The following is an 18,858-nucleotide window of genomic DNA, read 5'->3' as shown; positions in this document are numbered from 1 at the left end:
TGTTGCCAATGACCTCCTGACTTGAGAGAGGCATGATGAGCCCAGGAGAAGTGTCTGTTGCCATGAGCATCAGCGAGTGGCATCAACAGGAACGGAGTGACTGTTGATCACATGACTGTCTGATTTTTCACTGCGAACACGAAGTATGAGAAACGGGCTTGCCAAATGAAACAACAGATGGGGAACCTGACGGACGCTAGAAGTCTGACAGGAAGAGCATCCAGGCAACATGTAGAAAAAGTAAAAAAGGTGCGATTTTCTGACAAGTTCGCTGGTGTTGTATGTGTAGTTGTTGTTTTTGTTCGCATGACTCTTGTGTACCACTTGCTTTGCGTGGGCAACGGAAGCAGAAGGCACGGACTGATGATGCGAGTTCTTCTTTGTCTCCTGTCGGTGTCTGGAACAGTGAATGCAACGGCGGATCCATCCACTCACTTTTCAGTAGCCGCGGCTGTTGTCTCTGCCACGCCTGCGGCTGTTGCTATTGCACAGCCTGACTTTGCTTTGCGGGATGGTGAGGCTTCGTTGTTGTGCGGCAGGGCAAAAGTGGGCAAGACTCCGCCAGAAGCACTTGGAACCTCAGGTCGTCATATTTACGAATATCAGAGACGTGTATGCATCTCCATGTTTATATCTCGCGTTGTCGCCTTCTGTACACGGCCGTGGAGAATGAAGTTGTTGTTGTTTTCTTTTTTTGCAGCACTTGGGATTCCGTTCGCTCCTACTTTCTGTTGGTTGGTGCCATTTTCCGGAGAGCGTCTTGCCCCGTCCGTGAAATTAAGCGTTTCTGCTTCTGTGTGCGGTCTCACAGTGCTTGAGTCGTCTTGGAAGGTGAGAATAATGACTGCAGTGGTTACGAAGACACTGATGTGTTGTACTGTGGATGCGTGACGCCAACCACTCTTCTCCCACATCCTGTTTGGGCGCTTGTTTTTTAATTTAATTCCTCGCACACACACACACGCACACACACATACACAAAGATACAAGCTAGGAAGGAAGTTACTACAAGCGTGAATCGCTACTGTGGAATTCTAAGGCTTTGAAAGGACCAAAAACAGCACACACACACCGCCCACACACATATTTGTATGCTCTCACGTGTTGCTGCTGTCAAGGCACCCCGCACACACAACCGTCGCTGCGTGACCAGATCCAGCGGAATGAGAAGGGAAGGAAGAGAGAGTGAGCCGCAGAGGCCCAGCATGTCCCGGCGTGTGTTTACTTTTGCGGTGTCTCTACTCCTCCTCGTCGTGATGATGTGCTGCGCCGCGGGGTCAGTGCGGGCCCAAAGCTTTGGAACGGGAGTGGGAAATCCCTATGGAGGACAAGGTTCGGGGCAGTTGCAAAGGGGGCATCAGGCCGCAAACCCACCGGTCCCTGGCCACATTTTCCGCAATCCCCATCTTGTGAATGTGGACGGGATGCTGCTGGCCATTGCTGGAGCTCAGTTCAATAGAACTGTGGGGAGCGGAAGTGCGTCCATGCAGTTAACGGCGCAGCTCAGCATGAATCGTGGGGTGAATTGGAGTTCGTACCCGAGACCCGAAGATCTTGACGCTTTTGCTGCACGCCTTCACCAGATGTTGTTTACCACGCCTTTCAGACTCTTCGGACCGCTTTTTGCTTTTGTGGAGGGCTACGACTTACGGAAGGGAGTCAGACCTCATTATGCCAATTGGTGGGGAGGAAGTGGTGTGGAGTCTGTTATACATTTTATGGAGACGGGGCCTGGACAAAGCGGAGGTTTGTCGATGAATTCCGTCTCTATGAGCTTTCACCTTCCTTATCCCTATCAACCCGGTGACATGATTGGCTTCCTCAACGATGCCAGTACTCCCATCACGAAAATGACGGATAACACGCTCGTGTTTCCCGTGCAGTTTCTGGAATTTGGAGGGAAAACCGCGTCCACAATCATTTACTGGAATTTCACTCAACAGCGCTGGACCTTTGCGAAAAGCGCGACACATGCGGGCTGCACCAACCCCAGTATCCTTGAGTGGGAGGCTGGTAAAATCATCATGATCACCTCATGTGAGTACGGCCGCAGAAGGGTGTACGAGTCGACTGACAAGGGGAACACGTGGAAGGAGGCTCTGGGGACGCTCTCGCGCGTGTGGAGCAACTCATTGGCAGGTCTTGGGCTCCACATTCAGAGTGGATTTATCACTGCAACCATTGGCGGAAAGAAGGTGATCCTCCTCACCCAGCTGGAATATTCCGGGGACAATCAAAAGAGCGAGATTCACCTGTGGCTAACGGACACGAACCGCATTTACCACGTTGGCCTGCTACCCACTGGGTATGGCGCGACCTCCAGCTCCCTGTTGTACGCGGATGATAAGCTGTATTGTTTGTACAAGACAGGTTTTGGAAGCGACTCTGGAGCCTTCTTCCTGGATCTGACGTCCGAGCTGCAGAAGATAAGGCGTGCGCTGGATACTTGGGCCGCGAATGACATTGCCTTGTCGAGACGATGCAGCACAGGCGCTGCGCTGTCAAGAGGGGACTGTTCTGTTCCTTTCCCCACGGCTGGGCTTGTGGGCCATTTGGCCGATAGGTTCAGCGGGCACAAGTGGGAGGACGAGTACCTTGGGGTGAATGCCGTTGTGAGGGGTGCGGCGAAAAAGGCTCCCAGTGGGTTGACGTTCGAAGGGCATGACGCAGGGGCCGAGTGGCCTGTGGGCAAGCAGTGGCCGACCAGACCGCTCCACTTTGCAAACTATGGGTTCACTCTTGCGGCAACGGTGTCGATCCACGAGGTGCCGACGGGCATCACTCCCCTGATGGGCCTGGAGAAAATGGGGAAGACAACACTCCTGGGACTGTCGTACGATAATAATATGGAGTGGAGCGTGGTGCACGGGTCGTACCTAAGGTATTTAACCAAATGGGAGCTGGACAAGACGTATCACGTGGTGCTCAAAATGCATGACGGTGTGGGCTCCGTGTACGTTGACGGGACTCTCCTTTGGAATTTGAGGCTGAGAAATTCGTTCAATGAAGAGCTGGACGAGATCTCACACTTTTACTTTGGCGCGTACGATGAGCAGTTGAGCAGCAGAAAAATCCATGCGACGGTGGCGAACGTCTTTCTGTACAACCGCCCGTTGAATGAAACTGAGATTGGTGCCCTCAACGCGAGTAAAGTCACCATTCCACCTCCGGAAAGGAAGCCGGTGCCGGCGGCGGCAGCTACCTCTTCGTCCGTTGAATCTGCCAGCGATACGGTTGCCACAAATACGCAGCCAACTGTGCCATCGCCTGTTGCTGCCGGACCACAGCCGACGACACGAGTAACCTCGAACGGGAGCAGTGGTGCAAGCGGTGGCGCTCCATCCACGCCAGCGGTGTCGGAATCAGAAGAGCCGAAACCAGCGGTGTCGGAATCAGAAGAGCCCAAACCAGCGGAGCCCAATGCCGCGACGTCCTCAGCTAGGGAGGGAACTGCAGACCAGCCGGCATCTGCCACATCTTCAAGCGCCGCCATTACTGATGTTGGTGCTTCCTCATCTGATGATGCAAAAACGGTGGGGACGGAAGGTGGAGATATGATGCAGGCAGATCAACCAACCCAATTCTCTGTGGGCAACCCCGACGCAACAAATGCAGCAGCACATAACGCTGAAGGCAAGGGCAAAGATGGGCTCCATCCACAGGTCAAAGAAGCAGAGGCGGCGACACTCAGCAGCAGCCTTTTAAATTCGTCGCAGTGGGATAACAGCGTTGCTGGTACTATGCGTGAGAGCGGACTGCTGCCGCTGCTTCTTCTGCTGGGACTGTGGGGCCTTGCGGCTGCGTGAGGAGTGTGCGGCCTCAGTGTGGGACACTTGCGCCCTTCCCCACACCGACGCACATCCGGTAATGAATTACTCTCCGCAATTCTTCTTTTTTTCTCTCCCCCTTTTTTGCTTGTTGCCTTGGGGCAACCAATATGAACGTTTTTTTTTTTTTTTTCATTTTTAATGGTTTAATTTGTTTAATTTGTTTAATTTTTAGTTTTTATTTTTCATCTCCCATCCCTTCTATTTTTTGCTTTTGGGGCAATCACTATGGACCTCTTTTTCTTTTCTACTCTTCCCTCTTTTAATTGTTTCTTGCTGCACTCTTCCTGTGAGGGTGCCGTGTGTTTCCCGCCCAACTGCTCCACTCGCACACCCACCGACACGCTCATGACGACGGCCCTGTGCGCCTCGCCTGCTGCACGCATGAGGAGGGGCCGCGACGAACGGCGCGCTGAGGGAGCCGTGACGTGTGGGCGTGCGACGAGGGTCTGTGGGGCGGAGCACACATTTCTTCCCTCTTGTTTTGTTTTCGTTGCGGCCAGGGCGGGCAGACACCCGCAGCGCCACACACACAGCCACACCCTGCCGCCGTGTTTTTTTTATTTTTGCTTTGCGTGTTTATTTCTCGCGCTGGCACACCCCTCGGGGTTGGTCTCGTGAGCATTTCTCTCCCCTCCGATGATTTTTTTTTTTTCTCCGCTCACTCTCCCGATGGAGAGACGCGACTCCCGTCATGTCTGCGTGCTTCTCTCAGTCCCCACACACACGAGTGACTGTGCTCTGCGGGCCGCATTCACGCGCCGATGAGAGGGCTGAGGGGAGCGGCAACACGCAGATGACCCATGAAATATAAACGATGTGCGGACACACGGAGGGTCAGACGGTTGAAAGACATTTAAATACCTTTTAATTTTATTTTTGGACAAAATATGCGGACAATTTCTGGAGCAACATGGTAGTTAGGTGCTTTTTTGTGTGTGGTTCTTTTTTTTCCTTTTTTTTCTTTTTTCATTTTTGTGTGTAACCGTAATAGAGGACGACATTTCTTCTTTTTCTTTTTTTTTTCTTCTTTTTTTTCTTCTTTTTTTTCTTCTTTTTCAAGGTGTGAGTTGTGGAAAGGTGAAGATGAATATTTTTTTAATTTTAATAAATTTTTAATGAATTGCCGCTGCTTTGGCTGCCGTGCAGTATCATGAGCTTGAGCAGTCTTTTTCTCTTTATTTCTGCCATGCACTTCTGCTGTACATTTTAGTTTGTGCGTCCCTTTACATGCTCTGCTCCTGTTTTTACTTCTTTGCCTCGTTTGTCTGCAGGCACACACACAAGATGCACATTGCAGTGGATTTTGATGCTTCTTTTGTAGCGTGTGCTGGCGGTTGCGGGTGGATGCTGCTTCCTTTAGTGGGCATGAAGGGAAGGAGGAGAGAGGGAGTGCACGGCGAGTCAATTTTGCTGTTGGCGTGATGCACCGCCTGTGACCGCTTTGAGTTGGGCATCAAATTCCATTGTGGGTGGAATGACTGGAAATGTTGTCGCCGCGTCATGGCTGGATGAGTATCCGCTTCCGCGTGTGGCTCTTTGGGTGATTGCTAGCTCCGTGTGCGTTGTGTGTTGGCTACGGGCTGTGGCCGTATTCCGTTGGCCGTGGGATTGAACTGGAGGCGGTGTGTCTCTTTTTTTTCTTGTCCATTGGTGGGTGACTGCCGGCGGTGTGCGCGTTTGTTGTGTGGAGGGCCGAATCCTCTCACCCGCGGACTGACAGCACTGCGATGGTGTGTGTGTGTGTGAGGTCTGGTGTGGAGTTGCCGGCCAGGTTGAGGGCCTTGGTGATGCTTTTCCCGCCCGCAATTTGTTTCTTCCGTGTGTGTTGTGCTGCTTCTTGCTTATTTCCCTTGTCATCCTCTCCTGCTGTGTTCCTGCGTGGAGTGGCCGCATGCTCACAGGCCATGTTGATTGTGAGTGCCTCTTGACGGCATCCATCTCCCTCTTTCTCTCCGCCTGTCTGTCTGACTTTCCCTGTTTGCAGGACCGTGGCCTGCGGTCCCCCATTGGGAGGCTGCTCACTTGTTTTTCTTAAATTTTGTGTACTGTTGAGAGGTGCTGGATAACAATGGCTGCGGGGATGGTGATATTGTGGTTCGCTGTGAGTGGTGGCGGTGTGTACCGTTGTTGTGCTGCCTTTCTGCCGCTATTGCCTGTTGCTTCCCTCCACGAATGAAGTTACTAATAAACGCTAATCGCTACTGTGAAACTCGAAGGCTCTGAAAGGACCAACAGCACACACACACATATTTGTATGCTTTCACGTGTTGCTGCAGTGAAGGCACCCCGCACACACAACCGTCGCCGCGTGACCGGATCCAGCGGAAGGAGGAGGGAAGGAAGAGAGAGTGAGCGGCAGAGGCCCAACATGTCCCGGCGTGTGTTTGCTTCCGCGGTGCTGCTCCTATTTGTCTTGTTGATGTGCTGCAACAGTGGAGCTACAGCCGCATCAACGGGGGAGAATTAAGTGATTGCGCGGCTGCCGTGGGTGGCTTTTATTTTCGTTCCGGGATGAACGCATTTGGAACCGAAGGGAGGGACTGGTGCAAGTGGAAGGAGGGATTCGTTTGGATCGCTCGCTCTTGTGGGTGTTGGTAGAGTGACGGTTTTCTTTGAAGGGGATTACACGACGCTTAATGATAGCGATGGGGCACCGAGTGTGCTTTCTCATGCGGATATTTTGGCGGGTTCCATCTTTTTTGCGTGGAATTTGTCGTCTTTTTTTGGTGGGTTTAATAATGGCCGGAATGCACACATCGTGTTGAGCACAGCGAATATAAAGGGTGGTGTAGGCTTCGCGTCCAGTCCCACGGCAATTGAGGGCGGCGATAGGGTGTTTCTTCGTGCGGGAAGCTAACAAAAGTTTGGTACGAATGGTGGGTTCAATTGGGCGTTGAGAGACCGTGATGTTCAACTGGTTGTGGGTGAATTCACGCAGCCCAATGATGGCAGACGGAGCGAGCTGATCCACTGGTGTGAGCCCAAATTGCTGTGATCACAGATCATTCCCGAGACTCACGAACGCGGCGCGAATGGATTGAAGGTTTTTTTGTGGCTCAGGTGTTTTGAATGGCACGCTTGTGTCCCCGTGATTGCGTACAATGACGGAAAAGACGATTTCTCCATGATCATCTGTTCGACGGACGGCGGCAGCAGCTGAGTGCTTTCAAAGGGCATTTTTCCTGCGAACTGCGTTGACCTTCTCATTGCCGAGTGGGAGCAGGGACAACTTCTCGTGATTACTCATTGCTATGGGAGCCGGTACTGCAGAGTGCACGAGTCACGTGACAAGGGGACAATGTGGGTGGAAGTACCCGGGGCAATTGCAGGCGTATGGGCCAATTCACAATCCGTTCTTTGGGAAACGAACTTGCGTGTGGGAGCCATTGTCACCGCGACCGTTGGAGGAAGGAGCGTCATGCTGTAGGCTCGGAAAGTGAGCTCTCCGTGGTGGGAGAGTGAGGCCCATGCGCTCTACGTTTGGGTGACTGACAGCAACCGCGTGTTTTGTGTTGGACCGGCCTCTATGGACGCTGCTCTGAATAAGCTGATTGCCAACGCCATGCTGTACTCGGATGGTGCGTTGTACCTTGTGGGAGCGAGGCACAATGAAGAGAAAAGCAGCCTGTTTCCTGCCTCCCCTGACGGAGGAGCTGCAGATGATCACTTCCATTCCCCGTAATTGGGCGGACGTGGACGCTTCCTTCTCCGCGTCGCCCGTATGTACGGTGGGTCTGGTTGGATAACTTTCCAACGCAGGCACTGCCAACACGTGTATCGACTAGTGCCGTTGCGTGATTGCAACGGTGACGAATGGCAAGAATGTCACAAATGGGCTTCAATTCGCAGGGCAATGTTACCCGTGAATCGTTGGGAGGATAATAATCCCTGTAGCTTTGTGAATTACGACTTCGCTCTTCTGGCGACGGTGGCTATCCGCGAGACACACGCGGGCGTCAAGAGTATCCCTTTGGTTGGCGCGAAGGAAGCAGGCCGCACTGTGCACTTTTGGCTGTCGCACAGCCATGAAAGGAGTTGGGGGGTGATGTTCAACGCAAACAAACACACCGGCTTTTGGGAGTTGAACAAACAATAACGAGTGGTGCTCACGCTGCAGGACCACCAACAAGGCCTTCGTATAGATCAATGGTGAGTGTGTGTGGGATGCTGAAACGACATCATCCTCAGGAAAGGGGCCACGCGCGAATTCACACTTTTACATTGGAGGGAATGGAAGCAGTGCAAGCGACACCGAGAACCAAAACAAGTATGTGACAGTGACGAGTGTCTTTTTGTACAACCGCATATTGACCCGGGAAGAAGCCGCAAAAGTTGGTGCCAGCAACCTTCCTCTTCCAGAGTCTCTTTCTGGGAAAATGCTTGAAGGGCCGGATGATCCAGCGGGAACTGACAGTGGCTCCAAAGATGGAAACGCCTCTCAGCTCACGAACAACACTTTTTTGAAGAAGGGCTTTAGTGGCTACGGCACGGTGCGTGTGTGTGTGTGTCTCGGATCCTGTTGCTTCTTTTTCTGGGGCTGTGGGCATTGCAGCTCTCGGCTGTGTGAGACGGTGGGAGCGGAGCCGCGACTCTCCGTGGAAAAAAGGTGCGCAGCTCCTCAGGAAGACTCAATGCACCCCGTTGAGGACTTTTTATTTATCCCTTTTGTTTTCACCTCTGGATATAATGTGCTGCTGGTGCTTTGTAGGAGGGATCAGACCCCTGCCTTTTTACTATTTTTTAATTTATTTTTCGTTTGCCGCTAGCTGCACACTCTCATGAGTGACGTGTTTCCCCCTGTTTTATTTGCTTTTGTTTCACCGCACGCGATGCCGGCCTCATTGCTGTGCAGTCCCGCGGACTGTACAAAACGAGGGGTGGAGGAAGAGGTCGAGTGCCTCATGAAATGTGAGGGATTTCGTGTGGACACGTGGAACACTGCGATCTTTTTTTTCTCCTCTGTAAGAAACATATGGAGATGCACAATTCCTGCTGCGCTGAGAAATATACGAAATGAAAGTCCACTGAGGTGATTTAGTTTTTTTTCTTTATTATTATTATTTATTTATTTCTGCTGAACCTACGCCCTTTTTCTTGCTTTTCTGTATTCGGCAATTCGCTGCGGCTTGTTTTATTATTTGCTGTGCTGAATGCCACTATGTGTCTTTTTGTCCCGCTGGGTGTCCCACTGCTAGCTGTGCAGTTGACACGCTCTCATCACTTTTTCTTTTCTGCTAGAAGCATCGATGGTCCGCGACGACGATCGTTTGTGTTCCCCATTGCGATGGTGCGAGGGTGACTGGGCGCCCTGATGAGTGCACTCGGAGGGGAGCGGATGGTGTGCGCCGTGCCTCACTGTGAGTGTGGGGTGCCACGACCTGCTGTGAGGCGTAACGCTATTCCTTCGGGGCAGGGGTAAGTAAAGGACTGTGGTGGACTTGGATGCGCCTCGTTCCTCTTGTTGCGGCTGTGGGTGTGTGCTGTTCGCATTGCTGTTTTGCGGTACGATGTGGATGGCGGTGCTTCTGCGTGTGCCCTCTTGAATGCACCGTGCGGCGGGCTTCTCTTCTCCATGCCTTTGCCCTTTTGTGAGTGGGGGTGAGTGTGGGTGGCTGTCGACCTGCCCCGAGCATTGAGGTCCTCCACACACGTGAGGCTCATCTTGGCAGCCTCTTGCAGCGTCCATGCCTCGTGACAGGGAGCGAGGGAAGAGTGGCGTGTTTCCTCCTACTATAGACCTATCAATTCCGAGCAGCTGGAGTGGAACTAAAGGGAACAAGCGTGTGTGTCTTCACTTTCTTGCGGGAGGACGCGCAGAGGTTGGTTTTCTTTTGTTAATCTGTTCGGTCACTGTGTCTGTGTTGACGTTATTACTATTATTATTTTCCAGGGGCATTCATTGTGTGATTTGTGCGTGTTTGTTGTCCAACGCTTTCAGCACCACTGAATAGGGTGTTGCGCAGGATCGGAATACATGGATGTGCAAGAGCATCGTGTCGCTCGCCCGTAATAACACACGCGCACGGTTTTACCGCGTCTGACACGTCACGTTCTTCGGAACGGTCGAAATCACTTGTGGGACGTCAGTTCATTTGCGGTGTCGAGAAAGTGAAGTAAATGGAGAGATATGCCGAGAATGTAATGCCACTCCATGATACCGCAGGCTGGCGGCGACAAGGATCAGGGAGCTTCTACCCAACATTGAGAAGACGGCAGCGCTCTGATGATCCGGCTTGCGCTTTAGGAACTTTTAATGTAGTGTGCACCGTGTGGGCCTTTTTGCTGCGGATATGCAGAGGGGTTATGTGGGGTGGAATTATTGTTGAAAGCAGCACGGACGCCGCCTGACCCTTATGGGAGGGATGCGTGGTGTTATTCCGTGCTTCCTGGCCTGCGTTGTCACACTCATGCTGTGTGTGCGGATGACCACAGTAGAGGAGCTGAATACGGTTCAATGTGTGTTGTTCACGGGAACTGCGCGACAAATGTTTTTTGGGAGGCCCAAAAGGAGGGGCGCATCGCCGTTGCGTGATTCCCGCGGCAGTCCATTACTCTGCGACTGTGCATGCCGCCGTCCGCTGCGCCACTGCAAGCCTTCGCCTTTGTGAGAAATGGGGAGCGTGACTGCTGTGGCGGTGGTCGAATGTTCCCGAATTGGTGCTTTTGGTGATCCCACTTAGAGCGCCGAGCAGCGAGGGGCCGCACACGCCCAGGAGGTGGGAGTGTGTGCTGCAACCGCACTTGCGATTTGCAGTTGGGATGTGACATGTTTCTTTGGTATTTTTATTTTTGGTGATATGCGGGGCAGCGGTGCGTTGGCGTGTGCGTGCTGCTCATGGCTGCCGGTGTTGTCTTTCCTGCTGTTCTCCCGCTCAGCTCCTTTGCGTGCGATGGAACAAACGTTCTTATGGGCGTGTGCTGGGGCCGCGTTCTTGCTTGGAAAAAAAGCCTTTCGCAGGCATAATGATACTGCCCTCCGTGCCACACGAGGCAGTGGGGTATTTCCTGGGATTTATTGGCGGGGTGGCACCGCACTCATGCCGTGTGGTAGGTTTGTATTCCGCAATGCACGGTGATGGGGATGTGCGGTGACAACTTCCTCCAGTGGAGCGACACGAGCAGCACGGGGAGCGGAACGGAGGAGTGGTGGCTGCGTGCTTCCAAGTGATACGTGAATGGCGAATGCAATATGAAAGGCAGCGTCACGGCACTCTTTTGTGACACGCGCATTGCAGATATTTTCCATAAAGCATGCAAGTTGCACTCTTTTCTGTTGTTTGGGGGATTACCGTGATGCATCGCTGTTGCGGTGTGTATGATTTGTGGTTCTTGCGTGTGGCCATTGCTGCACCGAATTCTCTTCCCACTTTTGTGTGTTTGTGCCCGTGGCGATGTGCCTACGTCCTCTTGCAGAGTGTGTGCGGTGACGGCGGTGCCACAGGGGTGCTGGACCGTGGCGAGCGGTATGCGTGGGCGAACCCTTCGTGCGCACCACGTTGTTGTTATTGTTTGCTCTCTCCAACACTGTTTTGGGTGGTTGGCACCCACGCGCCGTCGTTGCGGTTGTCCTGTGCATGTGGTTTTTATCGAATACTGTGTGGATGACTCTCTTGCTGAGGCTGTCAGTCATGCCTGTGACCTTTGTCTATTACTCCTATTCCTTTTTTGATTATTGGTTAGTGTTCGGCTTTAACTCAATCCAACTACGAAAACAGGTATATAATCGATTCTCACGCAGGAGAGAATAATAAATAGTCTTCTCTCAGGCGCGGAATTCAACGAAGACGGCTGAAGGATGTTCATACTGAAGGGATATTACGAGTCTGTGTACAATGCGAGTTGGCATCATGTCAAGGAAGTTCCCGACGGCGATGAGCGAAAGAAAGCGGGGACGGGAATGGGAATGAAGGTGGAGAAGGGGAAACCGAAACAGTCATGGACGTACAAGAAAGTTGGCTACACCCTCGAAAAGGATGACGGTGTGGAGCAATCCGGTGAAGCACCTCCCAGGCTGATGGTGCTTACCTCGGACAAGGGATGGCCGTACACGATGAATGTGCTGAATGGGTGTGGCAATGACTTGTGTGTTAACTCTGAGGTGGAGCGAGCGTGGCAGATCGTCAAGGGCGATCTCACCGAGTGGTTCAGCAATTTTGATTTGACTCTCAATCCTTCACCTTTGCCGCATGTGTTGGTTGGGACGGCCGGGATCGGGAAGTCGATGAATGCCGGCTCGTACCTTCTCTACCAGCTGCTGCACTACGATGCGGAGAAACTCCAAGTTGTTGTCCACTGTTTTGGAGAAACGGCGTACGTGTTTGACAAGACCACCAAAACCGTGACAAAATACGTGGGTAACATAACATCCATCGTTGTTTTGGATGGTTTTTGGCAGCGTGGGATAAAAGGGTATATTATTTACGATGTGGCAAGGAAAGGAACACCGCCCGACACAGATTTTGCGCCTTCTAGTGGATGGGGCATGATTGTGGTGTCATCGCCAAACCTGGACAACTATGATGAGTGGGAGACGCAAGTAAGAGCCAGTCGAATCATCATGAATTGTCCCGACGAGATGGATGTGAAGGCGATGTGTGCATGGATGAAACGCGGTCTGGAACCAGATGAGCAAGCGGAATACTGGAGGATGGTCAAAGAACGCATGGAAAAATTTGGGCCGATTCCACGTCACATCTTTGATGAGAAAAGTTATAAAGATCGCTTGGCTGCCATTAATGGTGCCTTGTTGGCGATCAAACTCACTGATGTTGGAGAGTACTTTGCCCTGAGAGGAAGTAAGCTATGGTATTCCGAGGATCCGTCTCACAAACTTGTGAAGGTCGTCCGGGAAATAACAAAAAAAGGTGCTGAGTTATTTCTCAACGCATCAATATGTGATGATATCGGGTTTCGAATTGCGGACCGTTTGGCAAAGAAAATGGGTGCGAAGGATCTTTTGTTGCTAATATTGGGATCGCGTGGTGCTCTTGCTTCCCGAGCTCTGGAACAATTAGGTTTGCGCGTATTCATGTATGGGGAGATTGTCTGTGCATTATTAAAGGGACTCAAGGAGCTGAGGCCACCAGAACGTAATGAAGCACGGGATTCAGTGCTGAAGGTAAACCATCAAGGGCACCCCACTCGCACCGTTGGATTAGCGGGACTGGAAGGCGGTGTCACGAGGACTGCGATGGAGTACGGGGTGCTGTACCTACCGAAGGTTGAAAACTTTCCGCTGGTGGACGGCTTTTTCTTCATGGAGTCACCGCGGAGGACGCTGGTTGGGCTGCAGATGACTACGGCGAGTGCGCACCACACGACAACCAGCACCGTGAAGCAGTTCACTGAGCATCTGGCGGCATATTTTGAAGGATGGGACGAATTATCCCGAGAAATGTCGTGGGAGATGATTTATATAAAAAACGCATTCAGCAAAAAGATATTAAAATGGCAGAGGTGCGATGTCGTCAATCCCAATAATGAAACCGACGCTGAAAAAAAAATTGTGGCGTTCTGGAATAATGAGGTACACCAATACCAGTTTATGTTAACACGTGATTTTTTAAGTAAAATCACAGAAATGTGAACACAATAATCTTGGGGGAAAGGGATAGGGAAGAAAGTTAGGGAAATAATTGGGGAACAGAGTGCATTTCGTTCTGGTGAAATATATTGGGAGTACCTTAACGATTTTTAATTTTTTTTCTTTTTTTGTGGCCACCGGGTTTATTCAGAGAGTTTCTTGTGAGAGAGAATCATTATGATCCACGGTGCCACAGCAATAAAATTCTTCTATTTTACTTTTTTTTTCTTAAAGAGTCCATTGCCATTAGAAGCTTCTGCGAAATATGAATGCTGCAGAATTTTTTTTAAAATTTTCATGGGATTTTGTGAAAAGAATGCTTGAGAGGGCGGCGGGCTGCCCAAATAAATTCATATCTCGCGCAAGCGAAGATATCTCTCCACAACTTTTTCCTCTTCTATCGCACTGTCTTTTGGGAGACCGCGATTGAGGCAGTCAGGGAGCCGACAGCTGCCAGACGAAATTATTATTATTTTTTTATTTTTTAGGAGCTTGTGAAAAGAATGATCGTGGGAGAGCTGGCTAACTTAATGAATGTATGTTTATATCCTGATAAATGAATGCATTCTTTATGATACTTTCTACCGAATGAATCCTTTGGGAAGAACGCGACTTTGTAGGTGCCGGGAGCCGATAGAGGCCGGATAATATTTGTTTTTATTTTGCCATCCCACCCACCCCCTTTTGATCCCCACCACGCGGCGGGGTCTTGTGGTTGGAGGACCAAAAAGTCTGCCACTTCGTAAGTAATAATACGTAAATCCCAACTGAGGACAAAGGACCATGCTAATGGTCCAGAGAATTTTATATATTGAATGAAAAGAAAACATTGAAGCAATTAACTAACGAACCTTTTTTCTTGAATTGTTTGGTTTCCATATATTTTTAGGATCCGTCCAGCTGCCCGGAAGATTATTCTTTTTTTTTTTTTGTGGTCCGACAACGGCGGGATCTACTCAGTGTTTTTTTCCTCCTTTTAAAGTGATCGTGGGCGCTCTCGGCATTGTGTGCCACGCCGATGGCGCCGGCTAATAAAAGAGACGATGGAATGGGGGGCACGAAACCACGCCGAGTGTCCCAGTGGAATATAAATAATGTCTGGGCACCAGGTGTTTAAAAGGCTATAACGAGTGCAACACATTTATTTATTTTTTATCTGCAGGCGAAACAAACGCACCGATTTGGAGGCCACGCAGCAACGTGCAGTTTTTTTTTTTTGAGTGAATGCATAATGGAAGACGGATTTATCTTTTCTTACTTTCCAGCATATTTCCCGCGGTTCGCCACGGCGTGAGCAGCCGTGCAGTGTCGCGTTCTAGCAGTCATCCTGTTTGTTTTTTTCTGATGCCCCGTTGTGGTTGTGTGTGCCCCTAAATGCCTTGCTTTTTTTTGTGACTGTGGGTAAGAACTTAACGACAATTACACGATATATGGGTATTGCAGTGTACTCCAGCGATGGTGTCCGTACCCTTTCGCGGTGCTGGGGCTTTGGTTGCATATAGGAACTCCGCAGCAGGGCGTTGCCGCGAGCACGACGGAGACCAAGACGACTCCACCTCTCGAGAAGGTTCCACGCCATGCCCGGTGCGGGAAGGTGAGGCGGTCTGCCCGCAGACTGTCGGACAAAACTGCACGACCGTTTCGCAGCAGTCACTCCGTTGATATCACATGCCGCTGCGGTGTCCACAAGAACCCTGGCCCGAGGAGGATGGTTACATCAATATTTGGCAGCTTAACATTGCAGGCCTCTCGTCCGTGAAAAATATTGCATTTGCGGCGCGATTGGAGCAGCGTCCACCTGACATCGTTCTTCTGCAGGAAATAAGTAACCGTAGTGGCGTGGCGATGAAATTATCTGGCCATAGTGACTACCTTCAGGCCTCACTGGGCGCGGTGGTGGCGTTGCCGTTCTGGTGCGCCACTCTCTACCGTGCGAGCGCCTGTCGCTCCCTGGCACTGACCTTCTGGAGACCATTGTTGTCCGTGCATTTCCGCCGGGCTGTTCCAGCATTTGCGTGGTGAATCTCTACAACCCTCCCACAGCAATTGGTCAATAATCCGCATTTATCAATATCGTTTGTCGCTTGTGCCCGAAGAGATTATCACGGGTGACCTGAATTTGCATCGTGAACTCTGGGACAGTCATATATACCATCAACGACTGGAGGCGATAATTTCGCCGCTGTTCTAATTGAAATGGATTTTGGGCTGGCGAATGACCCGGCGCAGGCAACACGGATCACACATCTTAATGCCTCGTCCCCTGACGTGGCTGCGTATTGCGCCCTACGCATCTCCCACTGGACATTCGTCCCTTACATGGACTCGGACCACCGCTGAATATCTTACTTGGTAGATATGGATGATGTCACTCCACGACTAGCAAACACGCTGCCTTGACGGAAGAAAGCCACCCTTGCCCTGCGTAAAGCGGATTGGCCTGCTTTTTCATCGTTGTGTGAAACCCTCCTTGCCACCGCGTCCACATGGTTGGATCCTCGCAGAGGCATCTTGCGAGCAGCTGAGTGCCATATCCCGCGCGGCAGCCGTGACAGCTCCAAAAAGATATGGACCCACGAAATGGAACAAGCCGAGTTCGCCGCCGAAGCAGCATACAACGCACACATTGCCTCACCCGGAGACAGCCTGCTTCGAGCCGAATGTACCCGAAAAAAGGAGGAACGAAATCAAGCCTTACGCCGTTGCTCCGCTGTGCTTCTGGAAGCCCGTGCGAAAAGACTTGGAGCCTCACCCAGCCCGAGGTGGCAATATCTTCACGGCGTGGCGGCGCCGCACCCTCATCCTCTGGAATCGGTTGTGCTCCGCACTGATCTTGGCCGCGTATGCGCCCTGCCTCGGCAACAGGCAAACCTGCTTGTCCGTCATTTTGTGCGGTTTCACGTGCCATACCGCCTTATACTGCTGCTGCTGCTTGCTGCACTCCTTTGGTTCCTGGTGGCTGGGAAATGGATCGGCCTTTCCCGCCGCATGAACTTGACGTGGCCATCCGCGGCTCTTTGCTTGGCTCAGCCCCTGGCCCCGACGACATGTTGAATGAATTTCTACACCGTCTCGGGTCCGTTGCGCGCGGCACTCTTAGAACGATGATCCACAACTCCTTCGCAAACGGCAGCCTGCCTGAAGACTCCATGAGCGGAAGTGACGACGGGGACTCTTCTTCACCGTCTCAGGTGGATATTTCTTGGTTGCCATTGTCTTCCATGGTAAAAAAGAGTGATGGTGAGGACTCACTGGGGCAGTGATTGATGTTGCTGCACATGACAGTAGAGGCAATTTTTGTGAAACGAAACAACACCAAAAAGCAACAAAAATGTTTTCCCTTTTTTTTTCTTTCTGTCTCTCTCTCCCTATATATATAGTGTGTGTCTGCGACTTAGCTTCCTTCATATGGTTGGCCTTATCATTACTGTTACGGATGTCCCTCACGTGTGATATTATTTATGTATTTGTATGCACATATTATTTTTTATGTCTGTTACTAAATGCAGCAGAAATAAAGTATGGCACATGACGATCAGGCTATCGGTATTAGGCGAATGGACGTCTGATAGCTCAATGCAGAAGTGCGAATTATGTGAGGTCAAATTTAATTTCGGGTGCAGGAGTCATCATTGTCGGTACTTTGGCGGTATTTTCTGTGCGTCATGCTCGAGCTTTTTCGTTAAATCACAAAATCTTCATGTAAATAAACCACGACGGGTGTGACGCAAATGTTTCGAGTTTCTCTCAAAGACACCGCAGGCTACAAATCCGTCCTGTGCTAGTGCTCAGAGCCACCATAAAGAGTTGAACGGTGTGAATGCTTGTAATTGCGAGTCCGATCGTTTGACTACTGAATCCGCCCAGGCAGCAACTGCTGTCTCTTGGACGCCACGAAGAGAAGAAGATCGAAATACCGCAGGTACACTTCCCGACGAGGAGAATGCTGACGATGCTGATTTGGATGATGACGACGACGATGTTTCTGCTGCTGTGGCAGGTGTATGCTCCTCTATGGATGATGGGCAACACACCGGTAGCCTCGCCTTTCTTGCTGCACCGCAGGACAGCCTTCGATATTCGGAGGGCTCTGACGTAATTCATGTTCTTATTTACTTACCAGCTGCGAGGTGTCAGGTGATTTTAGTTGCAGTGATTGATGGGGAAACCGTGTTGATGCTCGCTAAGCGTTTGGTGGATGTGCGCTTCAGGTTGGGCCGTGGATCTCTCAAGTCGATTAGAACGGCTGCGAGAGAGATTTTACTGCGAAAACTGAGGTTTCAAGTGAATCCATTGTTGTAGAGAATGAGGCCAATGCGAGTGATGTGGCATCTCATTGTAAACACTTGTTTCTCTCGACTCTGTCTGCCTCCGAGCTGCAACATGCGCACGATGGGGATCCTATGGAGGGGTTTTTTTTGTAACGAACTCTGCAATGAAAATAAGGACGGTATGATATGTTAGTTGTTGCCTCTTTATTTTTACTTTCACGTGTTTGTGTTTTTGTTGTAATTTCCGCGTGTGTTATTTGTTGGTGTTCTTTTGTCTCCGGCACAATTTGCAGAAAAAATGGCCCTCATTTGGCTGCCGTCTTTTTTTTTTGTTAAAAGAATTTCTTTCGTTGAAAAACTGTGAGTTTTCCCTCGTCTGCGTTCCCGCTCTCACGGAGAAACAAAAGGAGGAGGAAAAATTTATGAATTCCTGTCCTTCCAATTGAAGTGCCAGTCCGCCCTCCTGTGGAATACGTGGATGCTCCGCCTTGCAATCCGCAGTGCTCAAAACATCTCATATTTATTGATTTGCAGCGTTTTTAGCTTTTAGTTTTTAGAAACTTTTTGGAACGAATGTGTGAGTTGTGGGGGGAATTTTGATGGTGCTGCGCGGGAAGGTGGCGGCTGCAGTTTCCTTCTGTCGTCCCGCCCGCCTCCTTCATTGCGCCTCACGCGGTGCGGGGGAGTCCGGCGGCCAAAAGGGGCACTAAATTAAGGCTGCGGCTCTGCTACTTTACGACGGGTTTGGCTGTTGTCGATTTATTTGTCTGATGGCTTTTGTTGCGTGTGCATGCGTGCTGGATGATTTTTCTTTGGAGCGCGTTGATGCAGAGCGATGTGTGGCTGAATTGTCTTCTCCCATTTTGTTGTGTTTTCCTCCTCTTATATTTCTGAGGATAAGACGTCAACGACATCATCTAAGCACATGTTCATTTCTTTTTCTTTTTGCTTCTTTTTCTTCTTTTTACTTTTGAAGAAAATGGACGTTTCCGTTTTTCTGAAGGAGTTTAAGAGGGCGAGGAAGGAATCTGGCGGCAGCGTTCCTTTTGGTGGCGAGGGAGCGCGGGTGCCGCAGGTGTAGCAAACGCATTTTCACAAAACGCAACAAAAACAATTGGACGTATTTTATCTCCGGATGGCTCGGGGGAAAGTGAGCAGAGCATCAGCGATAGGA

The 18,858-nt window shown here is 50.8% G+C and overlaps 3 protein-coding genes and 2 pseudogenes across 3 annotated transcripts, besides 11 other annotated features; all 5 read left to right on the top strand.

Moving 5' to 3' along the window:
* Nucleotides 1-3,703: part of a sequence feature (areas not merged during assembly with more than two copies in the genome that could not be assigned to a particular haplotype) that runs on past the window's edge.
* On the top strand, nucleotides 166-891 carry Tc00.1047053507723.60 (uncharacterized protein; the record flags this gene model as incomplete). Its single annotated transcript, XM_811551.1, has 1 exon — nucleotides 166-891. One exon carries the CDS (start codon nucleotides 166-168, stop codon nucleotides 889-891), a length of 726 nt encoding a protein of 241 aa, XP_816644.1.
* Nucleotides 951-980: a microsatellite.
* Tc00.1047053507723.50 (trans-sialidase, putative) lies at nucleotides 1,092-3,806 on the top strand (the record flags this gene model as incomplete). Its single annotated transcript, XM_811550.1, has 1 exon — nucleotides 1,092-3,806. One exon carries the CDS (start codon nucleotides 1,092-1,094, stop codon nucleotides 3,804-3,806), a length of 2,715 nt encoding a protein of 904 aa, XP_816643.1.
* Nucleotides 3,704-4,522: a sequence feature (heterozygous, non-Esmeraldo-like haplotype).
* Nucleotides 3,945-4,043: a sequence feature (A-rich).
* Nucleotides 4,523-18,858: a sequence feature (areas not merged during assembly with more than two copies in the genome that could not be assigned to a particular haplotype).
* Nucleotides 4,756-4,804: a sequence feature (A-rich).
* Nucleotides 4,831-4,886: a sequence feature (A-rich).
* Nucleotides 4,917-4,947: a sequence feature (AT_rich).
* Nucleotides 6,085-8,250, top strand: Tc00.1047053507723.41 (annotated as a pseudogene).
* Nucleotides 8,869-8,901: a sequence feature (AT_rich).
* Nucleotides 11,581-13,461, top strand: Tc00.1047053507723.30 (annotated as a pseudogene).
* Nucleotides 13,714-14,330: a mobile genetic element.
* Nucleotides 13,874-13,900: a sequence feature (AT_rich).
* On the top strand, nucleotides 15,994-16,467 carry Tc00.1047053507723.20 (uncharacterized protein; the record flags this gene model as incomplete). Its single annotated transcript, XM_811549.1, has 1 exon — nucleotides 15,994-16,467. One exon carries the CDS (start codon nucleotides 15,994-15,996, stop codon nucleotides 16,465-16,467), a length of 474 nt encoding a protein of 157 aa, XP_816642.1.

This window comes from Trypanosoma cruzi, genomic scaffold (assembly GCF_000209065.1).
Source record: "Trypanosoma cruzi strain CL Brener 1047053516377 genomic scaffold, whole genome shotgun sequence".
Lineage (NCBI taxonomy): Eukaryota > Euglenozoa > Kinetoplastea > Trypanosomatida > Trypanosomatidae > Trypanosoma > Trypanosoma cruzi.
The sequence above is the reverse complement of the archived record's forward strand: the minus strand, read 5'-3'. Positions and strand labels throughout refer to the sequence as shown.